Consider the following 15,547-nt stretch of genomic DNA (forward strand, 5'->3'; position numbering starts at 1 on the left):
AGAGATAGAGCACGTGTTGAACTAGTACCATACGTTATCATGATAACATGCATGCAGTACGCATGACTTAATTGGTTGATCCTATTTACATAATCGGATTATTTGGAATAAATAGAATTGAACGGTAAAATATAGAAACTCATACATATTAGATTATACGGGCTAAAAATTAATAAGAAATAATTTTTTTTTTTAAATAATAGGAGTGGCTGTTCTATGACTATTCAAAATAAAATAAAATGAAAAAGAACTAAATGAAATCAAGGGAGAAGAGAAAGTTAGCGGAAGCTCAAATTACTATTAAGTGATGAGAAGCTTGACCTCCGCTTACACTCAATGTGTGTACATAACATTCTGAAACTATAAAGGAAATTGCAAAACATGAAGGGAAAGATGTTAATGATAATATGCTATTCAGTAGCCAGGGAATAATGGTGGAGGTGGCGATGAATACTGGAACCCGAAATTTGGTGGGAGGACGATGTCTGGTGTTGGTGGTGGTGGAGAGTGGACTGGTGGTGGAGGAGAGTAGACTGGTGGAGGTGGGGGAGAATGGACTGGTGGTGGAGGAGAATGGACTGGAGGTGGTGGGGAGTATATTGGGGGTGGCGGCGAGTGAACTAGTGGTGGGGGAGGTGAGTACATGGGTGGTGGTGGTGGTGAATGGACTGGTGGTGGTGGAGAGTGGACTGGAGGTGGTGGAGAGTGGACTGGTGGTGGAGGAGGAGAGTGAACTGGTGGTGGTGGGGGAGGGGAGTACACTGGTGGCGGTGGTGGTGGCGGTGAATGAACTGGTGGTGGGGGAGAGTGAACTGGTGGTGGTGGGGAGTATACAGGGGATGGTGGTGGAGATTGAACGGGTGGAGGAGGTGATCGAAAATTATTAAAAGGTGAATTACCAGATGAATCATCTGGACTAGGTGCTGATTTCGGCGATGGTGGAGATGACTCAGGAGAGTGGACTGGAGGTGGTGGAGAGTGGACTGGTGGTGGAGGAGGAGAGTGAACTGGTGGTGGTGGGGGAGGGGAGTACACTGGTGGCGGTGGTGGTGGCGGTGAATGAACTGGTGGTGGGGGAGAGTGAACTGGTGGTGGTGGGGAGTATACAGGGGATGGTGGTGGAGATTGAACGGGTGGAGGAGGTGATCGAAAATTATTAAAAGGTGAATTACCAGATGGATCATCTGGACTAGGTGCTGATTTCGGCGATGGTGGAGATGATTCAGGAGATGGGGTCGAAGATTTAGGTGGTGATGGGTCAGTTGGTTTTGGTGGTGTTGGAGATGACTCGGGAGATGGGGTTGAAGATTTAGGTGGTGATGGGTCAGATGGTTTTGGCGGTGTTGGAGATGACTCCGGAGATGGGGTCGAAGATTTAGGCGGTGATGGGTCAGATGGTTTTGGTGGTGTTGGAGATGACTTAGGAGATGGGGTCGAAGATTTAGGTGGTGATGGGTCAGATGGTTTTGGTGGTGTTGGAGATGACTCAGGAGATGGAGTCGAAGATTTAGGCGGTGATGGGTTAGATGGTTCTGGCGGTGTTGGAGATGGCTTAGGACTTGGAATCGAAGATTTAGGCGGTGATGGTTGTTCTGGTGTTGATGGAGGATGCCCAACTGGAGGAGATGGTTGGGGTTGCTGCTTCGGAGTTGAAGGATCAGAAGGAGATGGTTGGGGCTGCTGATTTGGAGTTGAAGGTGGTGGTGTTTTCTTAGTTGGTGGCTTCGGTTGTGGATGTGAAGAGGAGCTGCCACAATGCTTGCTACAATTGACAGGTCGAGTCGCCTCTCGAAAACATATCTTGGTAGACTTCTGCTTTGGTCTACCTGGAAAACAATTGCTCTTGTCATCCAATATCTTGGGCACCCTTGGAGATGGAACACATTCTTGAGCCTCCCCATTGAAGTAGTTATAAGAAAAAGTGAAGTTGGACAAGCTGGGCAACTTGCAAACATTCTCAGGCACAAATCCCGTTAGCTTGTTATGTGAAATGTCCAATTCTTCAACCTTTTGTAGTCCTGAAAAGGTCTTTGGCAATAACCCAATGAACCCATTAAAGCTGGCTGAGAACACCGTTACATTGCCTAGGGATCCAATTTCTAGGGGGAAGCAACCGCCAAGGTTGTTGCCCAGGAAAAGAATCTCATTCAATGTGTTTGCCATGTTGCCAATGGTGTGCGGAATACAACCAGTGAACTTGTTGTTTGCGAAGCTCACAACAGAAGCTGTAGATTTACCTACTGTGTCGGGGATGTTGGATTTGAAACGGTTGTTGTTTAAGAAAATTGCATCGAGATCCTTTTCAAAGAGTTCTGGAGGTAATTTCCCTTCAAAATCATTGAACCTGAGATCGAGATATTTAAGGCTTGGCCATGTGAGGACGACTGTCGGGAAAGAGCCAACAAAGCGATTGTTGCTTACATCAAATTCAAACATAAGTTTGAGTCTTGACATGGTTTTGGGGATAATTCCACAAAACCTGTTAGAGTTAATGTGAAAGAGTGCAACGTCAGTCAAGAGCCCTAACTCAGGCGGTAGGTATCCGGCAATGTCAGCATGGTTAAGGTCGATGCCAGCAACAACCTCCAATTTGGGGTCATCAAGGGCTGGAGCGCAAAAGACGCCAGTATAAGAACACACATTGGTACCAACCCAATTACGAGTTGTGTTTAAAGGATCAGAGTAGATAGACTTCTTCAATGCTTGTAACGCAATGTAAGCTCTTTGCAGCCTTTCGTTGGCAAAACTGGTGTCAAAGTGGATCTCATGGCCAAATTTAAGGAAAAAATCTTCATTTTCTTGGAGAGTCAAAAGTTGGCGACGAGCAATTAATGATGCTTCAATGTCTGTCAAAGCATAAGAGAAGGCTGAAAGAGAAGATAGGAAAATGGAGAATAAGAGAAAGCAGCCCAAGACCTGCTTTGATAGAGGTAGAGCCATCGCTTACCACCTTGGTAGGCCCAAGGCTGCTTATAGGAGGAAGGGGGGAGGTAGAGAGGGAAGGATTGTTATATGGAGGGTGATGAGAGGTGTGGATTGACAAGGCATTGAGAGGCTATGGAAATAGGTGTCTAGTTTTAGCATCGAAAAATGTGGGTCTCTTTCAGACACCAACAAAAGTTTGGAGGCAATTCTAAAGATAGATTTTCTTCTTGGGATTATGGTGCGCATGCCTAAATAAAACACGAAAACCGTAGCTAAGAAACTAACAATTGACCAAGTCCTCATCCTTTAACCAACTAAATTCCAAATTGGCATTCGAAAATCATCACATGATCAAGCTGTTTTGGGGTAGGAAGTCGATCTAAGATCAGCTTCTATTTAGCATGGCATATGCAGCCTGCCTTGTTTCTACAAATAATAATAAATGCTTCGGCTAAATTATAATTTCGGTTCCCTAAATTGATCAAAGTTTATAAGTACTCAAACTAAAAAAGGCTTGAACCAAAGCCTAATTTCACAACAAAAATCTTATGTTTGTGTAGTTCTTTTGTTGTTAAAATACATGACTATTTCATTTGCTTATTCGCTCTTATCACAACAACAAAAATAGTCTTTTATTTGCGACGGTAAAATGAAATCTTCACAAAAGATATATATTTTTGTGAATTTTTTAAAAATCGTCACAAAAAGGTTAAAATTTTCCAATTACGTACGTTCTGATGTCTAAACAAACATTTGAATGTTTCTAAATTACCATATATTACATAACATCCCAACGTTAAATGTCGTATTGGCCATTATTCAAACGTCGTCATTTTAAATGACATAATGTTCAAATACGAGGTAATTAAACTTTTAGACCCTAATATTATATGTTTGAACATTTAACTAGTTTACCTCCAGATGTGAAGTAATATTTTACGCTCAAATGTAATTAGTTTGCATTCAAATGTACAGTATTAATGCATTTGAACCTTGTTTTTATTTTTATTGTAATGTTAGATTTGAAGGTGTTTGAAGTTATCTTACAAAGATGACACTTTAATTCAAATCAAACGCATAAATTTAGGATGACATTTATTTGTTTCATGTACGTACGTTGTTATTTTTGCTTCAATTAATGCCTCTAACATTACGAACGTACTGGTGGTCGATCATTATTATATACAATTCTAGCATTGTTGTATGCTTTTGATTCAATAACATGTTTAGATCATAATAATAAATAAAATAAACACACACAAGAGAAATAGCTTTACTTGTAGGAAAAACATAAAAGAGAAATACAAAATTAGTAATTTACTTATAGTGTATATATATATATATATATATAATGATGAAAGTTCATGATGAGTACTTCCAATTGATTTTTAAATATTTTGATTATATAAGAGATTGTTTGCTAGCTGGTGTCGGTGTTGGTACTGTTTCTTGATCTTTCTAGATTTGATATTATTCTCTCATAAAAACACATTCATCTTGTTCCCAAGCACTACCATTTTGTTGTCCATTTCAAGTGTATATATATATATAATATAATCTATATATAGCTTTTAAGGGTTCTAATAATTATCTCTAATAGTTATTTTTGCTGATTCAGATTATAGTTCATTTGCATATCAAAATAAGAGTCATTCTAGGTACTCATCATCCATATATTATACACCGTACTTATTTTTTATTTTATTTTATTTCTTTATTTTGTTGCATTATTGCTAAATTAAAGGATCTTCTACTCGTTATCTATATACCACACATTTGATAAGAGAAAAAAAAATCATGTATAATTTATAATGTATAGATAATGAATAGAATTTTTCATCAAGATAAATATTACCGTTAAGAAAGGAATATGCAATTAGTGACGGCATGCAGAGATGGCATTTGAGGTGTTTACAATATTTTTAACCATTTTATACATGATGTAGAAAACATTGAGTGGAACTTTTTTTTTTGCTTATATAAAGTTATAAACCTGTTTATTTTTATGATTTTTTTTAGGAGATGGAAGAACAGACTTTCCTCATACATGATGATCAGAGAGAACTTTTATTTATTTATTTTTTTTATCCCTTGGATGTTTCCTGTCTACAGCAACTCTAGTGGTTTTTAAATGTTATTGTCTATGTAACATTGGCTTCTAGTTTGTTTATGCATAGATTGATTGGTCTCGCATTCCTGTGAATGCCCTTAGTGGTGCTACGTTTATGGCATTTACGACTTGTGTAGATGCTTTACCTATAAATGAATATATGTAGATTAGTGGGAAAATTTGTATTGCTTTTCATATGAACCCTTGAATGGAAGCTTGCAGGTTATATTACCATGTGAAACATGGTGTTTAATAGCTTATAAGTTATAGTTGGGTGACTTCCAACAATAACTTATAAGTTATTAAAGTTGGTACTCCATTTCATATTATTGCATATGCCTTGGCATTCCTTAACATTTCTACATTGCGTATGTAAGGAGGCAATTGTTTTTTATTACTAATGTGGCCGGACTTGTATAAATAATGAAATGTACTTTTGGAAACGAATTACTTGTGTGAGGGGAAAAAAATATCCATAGTCTATAAAATTAGGATCCAGCACACAAAGTCATTACTAAGGACAAAAATAGACCAAGAAGAGATAAGAAGGGACATGAGTGAGACATGAGGGCTGCAAATGTCAGATGGAGATAAGAATGAGACAAGAGAGATATTAGGGCAGTAAAGTGTCAGAGGATTAGGGGGAGAAGGCAAAGGGTTCACGCAATGGAGATTTGCCAACTCAAGGTAGGCTGGCACGTGCAGTAGGAGGGTTAGGCAAGCCTATAAAAGAGGATGCCGAGATAACATTAAAGAAGATTTTTTTGATTAATGAAATAGAGAGAACGACGAGGTAGAGACGGATGGATCCATGAGTGATTGTAAACATATATATATTATATTGGAGACTTCCCTCCCCAAACCCCTGTGGACGTAGACATATTGCCGAACCACGTAAATCTTGGTGTTTATCTATCTTTACTTTTTTTGCACTTATTTTTCATTCACTGCCATGGACGTACGAACCGCCACCGTAAAGCCGCACCAGAACACTGTCGAGAGCTCCAAAAAATTCACATTGCGGCACTAGGGGCATGGATTTGCCCAGGCTCGCGAAACATGACATCAACAGTGGCGCCGTCTGTGGGAATTTATTCAGAATAAATTCCTCAACTTTTCTTCCACATGGTTCGGAAAAAAATTCCTTAGCTTTCTGAATAAATTTATTCGGAAGAAAACCCTCAGCTTTCCTATTTCCTCGTCGAGCCTAGAAAGTAAGTGGCTCGGTCACTCGGGCTGTAAGTGCTGCGTTACCTAGGAGATGTGGAGCTTACTCGACCGATCTTTAAACAAGCTTAGTAAAAATAAAAGAAATGAAAAATGAAGTATTTATTTGGAGGTTGTTTCTTTCATTATTCTGAATTTATTCAGTACACCGGAAAATATCGTTCTTCCACCTTTATTGCGTTCTTCTTTTGTGCCATCATAGGCTGTTCATCAGCTCTTCCTTCCATCGTTTCAGTTTGTTCTTCTTCACATCATGAACTCTGAGAGTGTGTTATTGCTGGCCTATGAAGGACACACTGGTTATGGGACAATAGAGATCCCACAGACGGCGCTATTGTTGATGTCGTGTTTCGCAGGCTTGGGCAAATCCACACTCCCGGTGCCACAATGTGAATTTTTTGGAACCCCCGACAGTGTTCCAGTGCGGCTGTACGGTGGCGGTTTGTACGACCATGATGGTGAATGAAAAATAAGTGCAGGAAAAGTAAAGAGAGATAAACACCAAAATTTATGTGGTTAGGCAGTATGCCTACATCCATGGGAGTTTGGGGATGGAAGTCTCCAATATAATATATATCTGTATACAATCACTCATGGATCCGTCCATCTTTTCCTCGTCGTTCTCTCTATTTCATTAGTCAAAAAAGTCTTCTTTAATGTTATCTCGGCATCCTCTTTTATAGGCTTGCCTGACCCCCCTACTGCACATACCAGCCTGCTTTGAGTTGGCAAATCTCCCTTGTGTGATCCCTTTGCATTCTCTCCATAATCCTCTGACACTTTACAACCCTAATATCTCTCTTGTCCCCTTCTTACCTCCCTCTGACATTTACAGCTCTCATGTCTCACTCATGTCCCTTCTTATCTCTTATTGATCTCCTTTTTGTCCATAGTAATGGCTTGGCAGACTGGACACTAATTTTATGGGCTATGGGTATTTTTCCCCTCACACAAGCCCGCTAATTTTTAGCACCATTTTGGCGGTGGAAATTAAAAATAAAATTTATTGTGTTCTTATTTCCTCAGCTTATTTTCACTCATATTTCTCCAGTTTTTCTTTTTGCTTCTATTTCCTCAATTTTTATTTCTGCTCTAATTTCCTCAGATTTTTGCTCATATTTCCTCAATTTTTTTTCTGCTCCTATTTCCTCAGCTTTTATGTTTGCTCCTATTTCCTCAGCTTTTTCCGCTCCTATTTCCTCAGCTTTTCTTTCTGCTCCTATTTCCTCAATTTTTATTTCTGCTCCTACTTCCTCGGCTTTTCTTTCCGCTCCTACTTCTTCAATTTTTGTTTCTGCTCCTATTTCCTCACCTTTTCACTCTTATTTCCTCAATTTTTCTTTCCGCTCCCATTTCCTCAGCTTTTATTTCCACTCCTATTTCCACAATTTTTCTTCCCGCTCCTATTTCCTCAATTTTTGTTTCCACTCCTATTTACTCAGTTTTTTTTTCCGCTCATCTTTCCTCAATTTCTTTCCACTCGTATTTTCTCAGCTTCTTTTCACTCCTATTTCCTCAGCTTTTCTTTCCACTCTTCTTTCCACTCTTATTTCCTCAATTTTTCTTTCCGCTCCTATTTCCTCAATTTTTCTTTTAGCTCAACTTTCCTCAATTTCTTTTCGCTCCTATTTCCTCTGTGGCGCCTTCATTATTCGGAATTTAGGGTTTCAAAAAGCTGAGGTTGGGAAAGAAAACCATGTGAAAGAAAAGCTCCGGAATTTATTCATAGACGGCTAGGCGCCGCATGTGAGCTTTTCTTTTTGAATAAGCTCTGGAAAGAAAAGCTGAGGAAATAGGAGTGGAAAGAAAATTTCAGGAAATATGAGCGAAAAAGTGATGAAATAGGAGTGAAAAGAAAAACTGAGGAAATATGAGATAAAAGAAGCTGAGGAAATAGGAACACAATAAATTTTCATTTGAATTTCCAGCTCTAAAATGGTGCTAAAAATTAGCGGGTATCTTTGAGGGGAAAAAATACTCATAGCTCATAAAATTAGGATCCAGCCCACCAAGTCATTACTAAGGACAAAAAGGGGACCAAAAAGATATAATAAGGGATATGAGTGAGACATGAGGGCTGCAAATGTCAGAGGGACGTAAGAAGGGGACAAGAAAGATATTAGGGCTGTAAAGTGTCAGAGGATTAGGGGGAAAAGGCAAATGGTTCACGCAAGAGAGATTTCCTCAGTTTATTAGGGGTGTAAATTAAAAAGAAAATTTATTGTGTTCCTATTTTCTCACATTCTTTTCGCTCATATTTCCTCAATTTTTCTTTCGCTCCAATTTCTTCACTTTTTGTTTCTGCTCCTATTTCTTCAGTTTTTCGCTCCTATTTCCTCAATTTTTCTTTCTAGTCCTATTTCCTTAGCTTTTCTTTCCGCTCCTATTTCCTGAACTTTTCTTTCCATTCATATTTCCTTAGCTTTTCTTTCCGCACCTATTTCCTCAATTTTTCTTTTCGCTCCTATTTCCTCGGCTTTTCTTTCTGCTTCTATTTCCTCAATTTTTATTTCTGCTCATATTTCGTCAATTTTTCTTTTCGCTCCTATTTCCTCAGCTTTTCTTTCCGCTCTTATTTCATCAATTTTTCTTTCCACTCTTATTTCCTCAGCTTTTCTTTCTGCTCCTATTTCCTCAATTTTTCTTTCCACTCCTATTTCCTCAGCTTTTCTTTCCGTTCTTATTTCCTCAGCTTTTCTTTATGCTCTTATTTCCACAATTTTTCTTTCCGTTCCTATTTCATCAGCTTTTCTTTCCACTCATCTTTCCTCAATTTCTTTTCACTCCTATTTCCTCAGTAGCGCCTTCATTATTCGGAGTTTACGGTTCAAGAAGCTGAGGTAGAGAAAGAAAAACATGTGGAAGAAAAGCTCCGAAATTTATTCATAGACGACTAGGTGCCAAATGTGAGCTTTTCTTTCCGAATAAGCTTTGGAAAGAAAAGCTGAAGAAATAGGAGTAAAAAGTTGAGGAAATAGGAGCAAAAATAAAAATTGAGGAAATATGAGCGAAAATAAAAATTGAGGAAATATGAGCGAAAAGAAGCTGAGGAAATAGGAACACAATAAATTTTCTTTTTAATTTCCAACCCTAAAATGGAGTTAAAAATAAGCGGGCTTTTGTGAGAAGAAAAAAATACCCATAGCCCATAAAATTAGGGTCCAGTCCACCAAGCCATTACTAAGGACAAAAGGGGAACCAATAAGAGATAAAAAGGGACATGAGTGAGACGTGAGGACTGCAAATGTCAGAGGGAGGTAAGAATGTGACAAGAGAGATATTAGAGCTGTATAGTGCCAGAGGATTAGGGGGAGATGCAAAATGGTTCACGCAAGGAAGATTTGCCAACTCAAGGCAGGCTAGCATGTGCAGTAGGGGGTCAGGCAAGCCTATAAAAGAGGATGTCCAGATAACATTAAAGAAGATTTTTTTTACTAATGAAATAGAGAGAACGACGAGGAAGGGATAGACGGATTCATAAATGATTGTAAACACATATATATATTATATTGGAGACTTCCCTTCCCAAACCCTCGTGGACATAGGCATATTGTCGAACCACGTAAATCTTGATGCTTATCTCTCTTTACTTTTCCTGCACTTATTTTTCATTAACTACCATGGATGTACGAACTGCCATCGTACAGCCGCACCGAACGGCGTCAGGGGCTCCAAAAAATTCACATTGCACCGGGGCGTGGATTTGCCCAGGCCCGAAAAACACGACATCAACAGTGGCGCCGTCTGTGAGATCTCTGTTGTCCCATAACAGTGTGTTCTTCGCAGGCCGGCAACAATACACTCTCAGAGTTCACGATGTGAAGAAGAACAAACTGAAGCGATGGAAGGAAGAGCTGATGAACAGCTTATGATAGCACAGAAAAAGAACGCAATAGAGGTGGAAGAAGGATATTTTCTGGTGTACTGAATAAATTTCGAATAATGAAGGAAACAATCTCCAAATAAGTACTCTATGTTTCATTTCTTTTATTTTTAATTAAGCTAGTTTAAAGATCCGGTGAGTAAGTTCTGCGTCGCCCAGGTAAAGCAGCACTTATAGCCCGAGTGACTGAGCCACTTACTTTCCAGGCTCGGCGAGGAAATAGGAAAGCTCCGAATAAGTTTATTTGGAAAGCTGATGAATTTATTCCGAACCATGTGGAAGAAAAGCTGAGGAATTTATTCTGATCCATGTGGAAGAAAAGCTGAGGAATTTATTCTGAATAAAATTTGAATAAATTCCCACAGACGGCACCACTGTTGATATCGTATTTCGGGCCTAGGCAAATACACGCCCCCGATGCCGCGATGTGAATTTTTTGGAGCCCCCAGTAGTATTTAGGTGCGGCTGTACGGTGGCGATTTATACGTCCATGGCGGCGAATGAAAAATAAGTGTAGGAAAAGTAAAGATAGATAAACATCAAGATTTACGTGGTTCGACAATATGCCTACGTCCACAGAGGTTTGGGGAGTGAAGTCTACAATATAATATATATCTGTTTACAATCACTTATGGATCCTTCCATCTCTACCTCGTCGTTCTCTAAATTTCATTAGTCAAAAAAGTCTTCTTTAATGTTATCTCGGCATCCTCTTTTATAGGCTTGCCTGACACCTGCTACTGCACATGTCAACCTGCCTTGGAGTTGGCAAATCTCCATTGCGTGAACTCTTTGCCTTCTCCCCCTAATCTTCTGACACTTTACAACCCTAATATCTCTCTTGTTCCCTTCTTTCCTCCTTTGACATTTGCAGCACTCATGTCTCACTTATGTCCATTTTTATCTCTTCTTGGTCCATTTTTTGTCCAAAGTAATAGCTTGGTGGGCTGGACCTTAATTTTATGGGCTATAAATATTTTTTCCCCTCACATAAGCCCCCTAATTTTTAGCACCATTTTGGGGTTGGAAATTAAAAAGAAAATTTATTGTGTTCCTATTTCTTCAGCTTCTTTTCGCTCCTATTTCCTCAGTTTTTCTTTTCGCTCTTATTTCCTCAGTTTTTGTTTCTACTCTTATTTCCTAAGCTTTTTGCTCCTATTTCCTCAATTTTTCTTTCCTCTCCTATTTCCTCAGCTTTTCTTTTCGCTCCTATTTCCTCAATTTTTCTTTCCGTTCATATTTCCTCGGCTTTTCTTTATGTTCATATTTCCTCAATTTTTGTTTTTTCTCATATTTCCTCAGCTTTTCGCTCCTATTTTCTAAATTTTTGTTTCCGCTCCTATTTCCTCAGTTTTTATTTTCATTCCTCTTTTTCAATTTTTCTTTCCGCTCCTATTTCCTCAGTTTTTTTTTCGCTCATCTTTCCTCAATTTCTTTTTGCTCATATTTCCTTAGCTTCTTTTCGATCCTATTTTCTCAGCTTTTCTTTCCGCTCCTATTTCCTCAGCTCTTCTTTTCACTCATATTTCCTCAATTTTTATTTCCGCTCCTATTTTCTCAGCTTTTCTTTTCGCTCCGCTTTTCTCAATTTATTTTCTCTCCTATTTCCTCAGCTTCTTTTCGCTCCTTAGTGTTGGGTTGGCCCATGCCTCTCGAGCGCGGAGATGGACCCGACTGCTTAAAGCGCGAGCGCAGAGTTCGAATGGTGTGGGAGGTGGACTCAACCGCGTAAAGTGTGAGTGCGAAGCTCGAATGGTGCAAGAGTGTAGTGACACGGTTTTGTTTGATGGAGATTCGATCACTGATGGAGATTTCGTTTGATGGAGATTCTATTTTGATGGAGATTCTATCTTCGATAGAGATTCAGTTTGATGGAGATTATGTCTCTGATGAAGATTCCGTTTGGTGGAGATTCTGTTTGATGGAGACTCTATTTCTGATGGAGATTCTGTTTGATGGAGATTCTCTCTCTGATGGAGATTCCGTTTGATATAGATTCTATCTCAGATGGAAATTCTGTTTGATGGAGATTCACTCTCTGATAGAGATTCCGTTTGATGGAGATCTTTGCATGAATGAAGTGTATGCTCCCACGTGGTGATCTCCAAATAATAGTTTTCCCTAGTTGAAGGATCCGTACATATATTTACCAAGCTGGAGAAGTCTGTGCATGTTGTTGCCTCCACACATGTATTTTACCGAGCTGAGGGAGTTTGTTGCCGAACTAAATAGGTCGAGCAAGTTTGTCGCCAAACTGTGTAGTTCGCGCTTGTTGCTGTCGAACTGAGTAGTCTGAGCAAGTTTGAGGAACCTAGCAGAGAGACTTGTGTAGGTGATTTATCGAGCTGAGGAGCCTATGTAGGTCGTTGCCGAGCTGAGGGACCCTTGTAGGTCGTTGCCGAGCTTAGGGATTTGTGCAAGCTTGTTGCTGGACGGGAAGCCACCCCGCACCTGCCATGGCTATCAGGGCATCACCTATAGGGTACAAAAAGATGTTGGCAAACCAAGTGGTGGTCGCCAGAGCTGGAGACCGAACGGTTTCCATGGCAGCACTAAACATGGTTCGTGCGAAACCATGCCGGAGGGAGTAGCTGGTCGTTTGATCGGTTCAGAGGAGACAAACGACGTCGGCGCACCATATGGTGGGCACTGGCCCCTTCTCCCACCACGTAGCAGCTGGGCGACGGCGTGAATGCCGTGCATACGACGTTTCTATACAGAGAACCTCCCTTGGCCCCTGGTGACGGGGACGTGATTGTCAGAGATAGAAACTTCCGGCGGCCTTGGTAATGACCACCGGAAGGTCAGGTGGCTCACTTTGTGGGCGATATCCCGCAGTGGTGTTAGGTGCCGAGCTTACCACCACGGCCACGACAGAAAATGCCGGCGGCCTGTGCAGTGGCCCGGAGTTCTCGCCAGCTGCTCTTGCCACACATGACAACGTTGGGTGCCACTTGGGTGCAATAGACGTGCACTCGCTGGTTCTCCATGCATGGGCACTGTGCCGTGTATAATACGTACAACATAGTGCTATGATGGGCATTGTGCGTCTAGGCATTCATTTACTGTGAGGAAATATGAGCGGAAATAAAATTTGAGGAAATAGAAGTGAAAAGAAAAGCTGAGGAATAAAGATAAATTGAGGAAATAGGAGCGAAAAGAAAAGCTGAGGAAATAGGAGTGGAAAGAAAAGCTGAGGAAATAGGAGCGGAAAGAAAAGCTGAGGAAATAGGAGTGGAAAGAAAACTTGAGGAAATAGGAGCGCAAAGCTAAAGAAATAAGAGCAGAAACAAAAATTGAGGAAATATGAGCGGAAAGAAAAGCCGAGGAAATATGAGCAGAAAGAAAAATTGAGAAAATATGAGTGAAAAGAAAAGTTGAGGAAATAAGAGCAGAAAGAAAAGCTGAGGAAATAGGAGTGGAAATAAAAGTTGAGAAAATATGAGCGGAAAGAAAAATTGAGGAAATAGGAGCGAAAAGCTGAGGAAATAGGACTAGCAACAAAAGTTGAGAAAATAGGAGCAAAAAGAAAAATTGACGAAATAGGAGCGAAAATAAGTTGAGGAAATAGAAACACAATAAATTTTCTTTTTAATTTCCAGCCTCAAAATGGTGCTAAAAAATAGCGAGCTTTTGTGGGGGGAAAAAAATACCCATAGCCCATAAAATTAGGATCCAACCCACCAAGTTATTACTAAGGACAAAAAGAGGACCAAGAAGAGATAAGAATGGACATGAGGGCTGCAAATGTCAGAGGGAGGTAAGAATGAGACAAGATAGATATTAGGGCTGTAAAGTGTCAGAGGATTAAGGGGAGAAGGCAAAGGGTTCGCGTAAGGGAGATTTGCCAACTAATGGCAGGCTCGCATGTGCAGTAGGGGCTCAGGCAAGCCTATAAAAGAGGATGCCCAAATAACATTAAAGAAGATTTTTTTGACTAATGAAATAGAGAGCACAACGAGGAAGAGACGGACGAATCCATGAGTGATTGTAAACATATATATATATTATATTGGAGACTTCCCTCCCCAAACCCCATGAACGTAGGCATATTGTTGAACCACTTAAATCTTGGTATTTATCTCTCTTTACTTTCCATGCACTTATTTTTCATTCACTGTCATGGACGTACGAACTGCCACCGTACAGCCGTATCGGAACACTGCCGGGGGCTCCAAAAAATTCACATCGTGGCACCGGGGGCGTGGATTTGCCCAGGCCTGCGAAACACGACATCAACAACTTGTGTTATTGGTAACTATTAGAAATATGTGTATTTTATAAATGTGTAGCACAATCAGGTTTTGGCCCCGATTTAATTGACATCTTGCGACGCTTTTCTTGCCTTCGCAAAAAACCCATTTCAATAACTCATCTGCGATGCAATTACAATACATTTACGTCGACAATTTATAGGCATAGAATTTTTGCATCCATCATATGTGCTAGCTGCTGTTGATCACTATAATGTCGCAAAAAAAAAAAAAAGAACCACAAATGGCTTTTGTGTTAATAAATTTGATCTTTAGCGGTGAAAATTATCAATAATGAATTTGACAGACGACTATTTGTGACCAAAAAAGGGCGATGGGAAAAGTTTTTCTAGACTTTATTAACAATAAAATAAATTAAGCATCGATGGATTTTAAGGGAGGAAAACCCTTTAGCGTCGGTAGTATATTTTTTGTGTCCATCATGCATTGACGCAAGTAACATTTCACATCATCACCATGTTCACCGTAAAATATGTTTTCCTACGGAAAAAAGTTAATTGGGTGACAAGTAATGCAAGCAAAAAACTGTTGCCAACAGGAAAAAGGTATTTTTTTGTGGCTCATCATATGCGATACAGAAACTCAACTAATTATTTGTGGCGTCATAATAATTTTTGCCATCGGCCCATCGTATATTTGTTGGACGCAAAAGATAATTCTATACCAATTGGTCGTTACTTTACCGACGATGTTCTACCTCATTTGCAGCATTGGGAAACGCTGCAAATGACCATGACTTTAGCTACACATAACCAATTCGCCGTAAAAGGCTTTTTTAGACAGATTATTACCGATCATCTATCTGTGCTCTTGATTGGACGCGAGTACATATTAGTGGCACAATTTTGTTTTTTACCGGCGGAAAAAAATTCTGCAAATAAAGATTTTTGTTGTAGTGATATTCAAATGTACAGTATTGCATTTGAACCAGCTTGTTTATTTTTATTATAATGTTAGATTTGAACGTGTTTGAACGCATAAATCTAGGATGACATTTATTTGTTTCATGTACGTTGTTATTTTTGCTTCAATTAATGCCTCTAACATTACGAACGTACTGGTGGTCGATCATTATTATATACTTCTAACATTGTTGTATAGTACTTTTGATTCAATAACATCTTTAGA

At 39.7% G+C, this 15,547-nt stretch overlaps 1 protein-coding gene across 1 annotated transcript; it reads right to left on the reverse strand.

Moving 5' to 3' along the window:
• Nucleotides 1–228: 228 nt before the first annotated feature.
• LOC108981311 (pollen-specific leucine-rich repeat extensin-like protein 1) lies at nucleotides 229–2,964 on the reverse strand. Its single transcript, XM_035686405.1, has one exon. It carries the CDS (start codon nucleotides 2,938–2,940, stop codon nucleotides 415–417), a length of 2,526 nt encoding a protein of 841 aa, XP_035542298.1. The 5' UTR covers nucleotides 2,941–2,964; the 3' UTR covers nucleotides 229–414.
• Between the last annotated feature and the right edge of the window lie 12,583 nt (nucleotides 2,965–15,547).

Source organism: Juglans regia, chromosome 16 (assembly GCF_001411555.2).
Source record: "Juglans regia cultivar Chandler chromosome 16, Walnut 2.0, whole genome shotgun sequence".
Taxonomy (NCBI): Eukaryota; Viridiplantae; Streptophyta; class Magnoliopsida; order Fagales; family Juglandaceae; genus Juglans; species Juglans regia.

Bases quoted from the DNA above. Each gene is read 5' to 3' on its own strand.
- LOC108981311 (XM_035686405.1), bottom strand. From the start codon at position 2,940: ATGGCTCTACCTCTATCAAAGCAGGTCTTGGGCTGCTTTCTCTTATTC.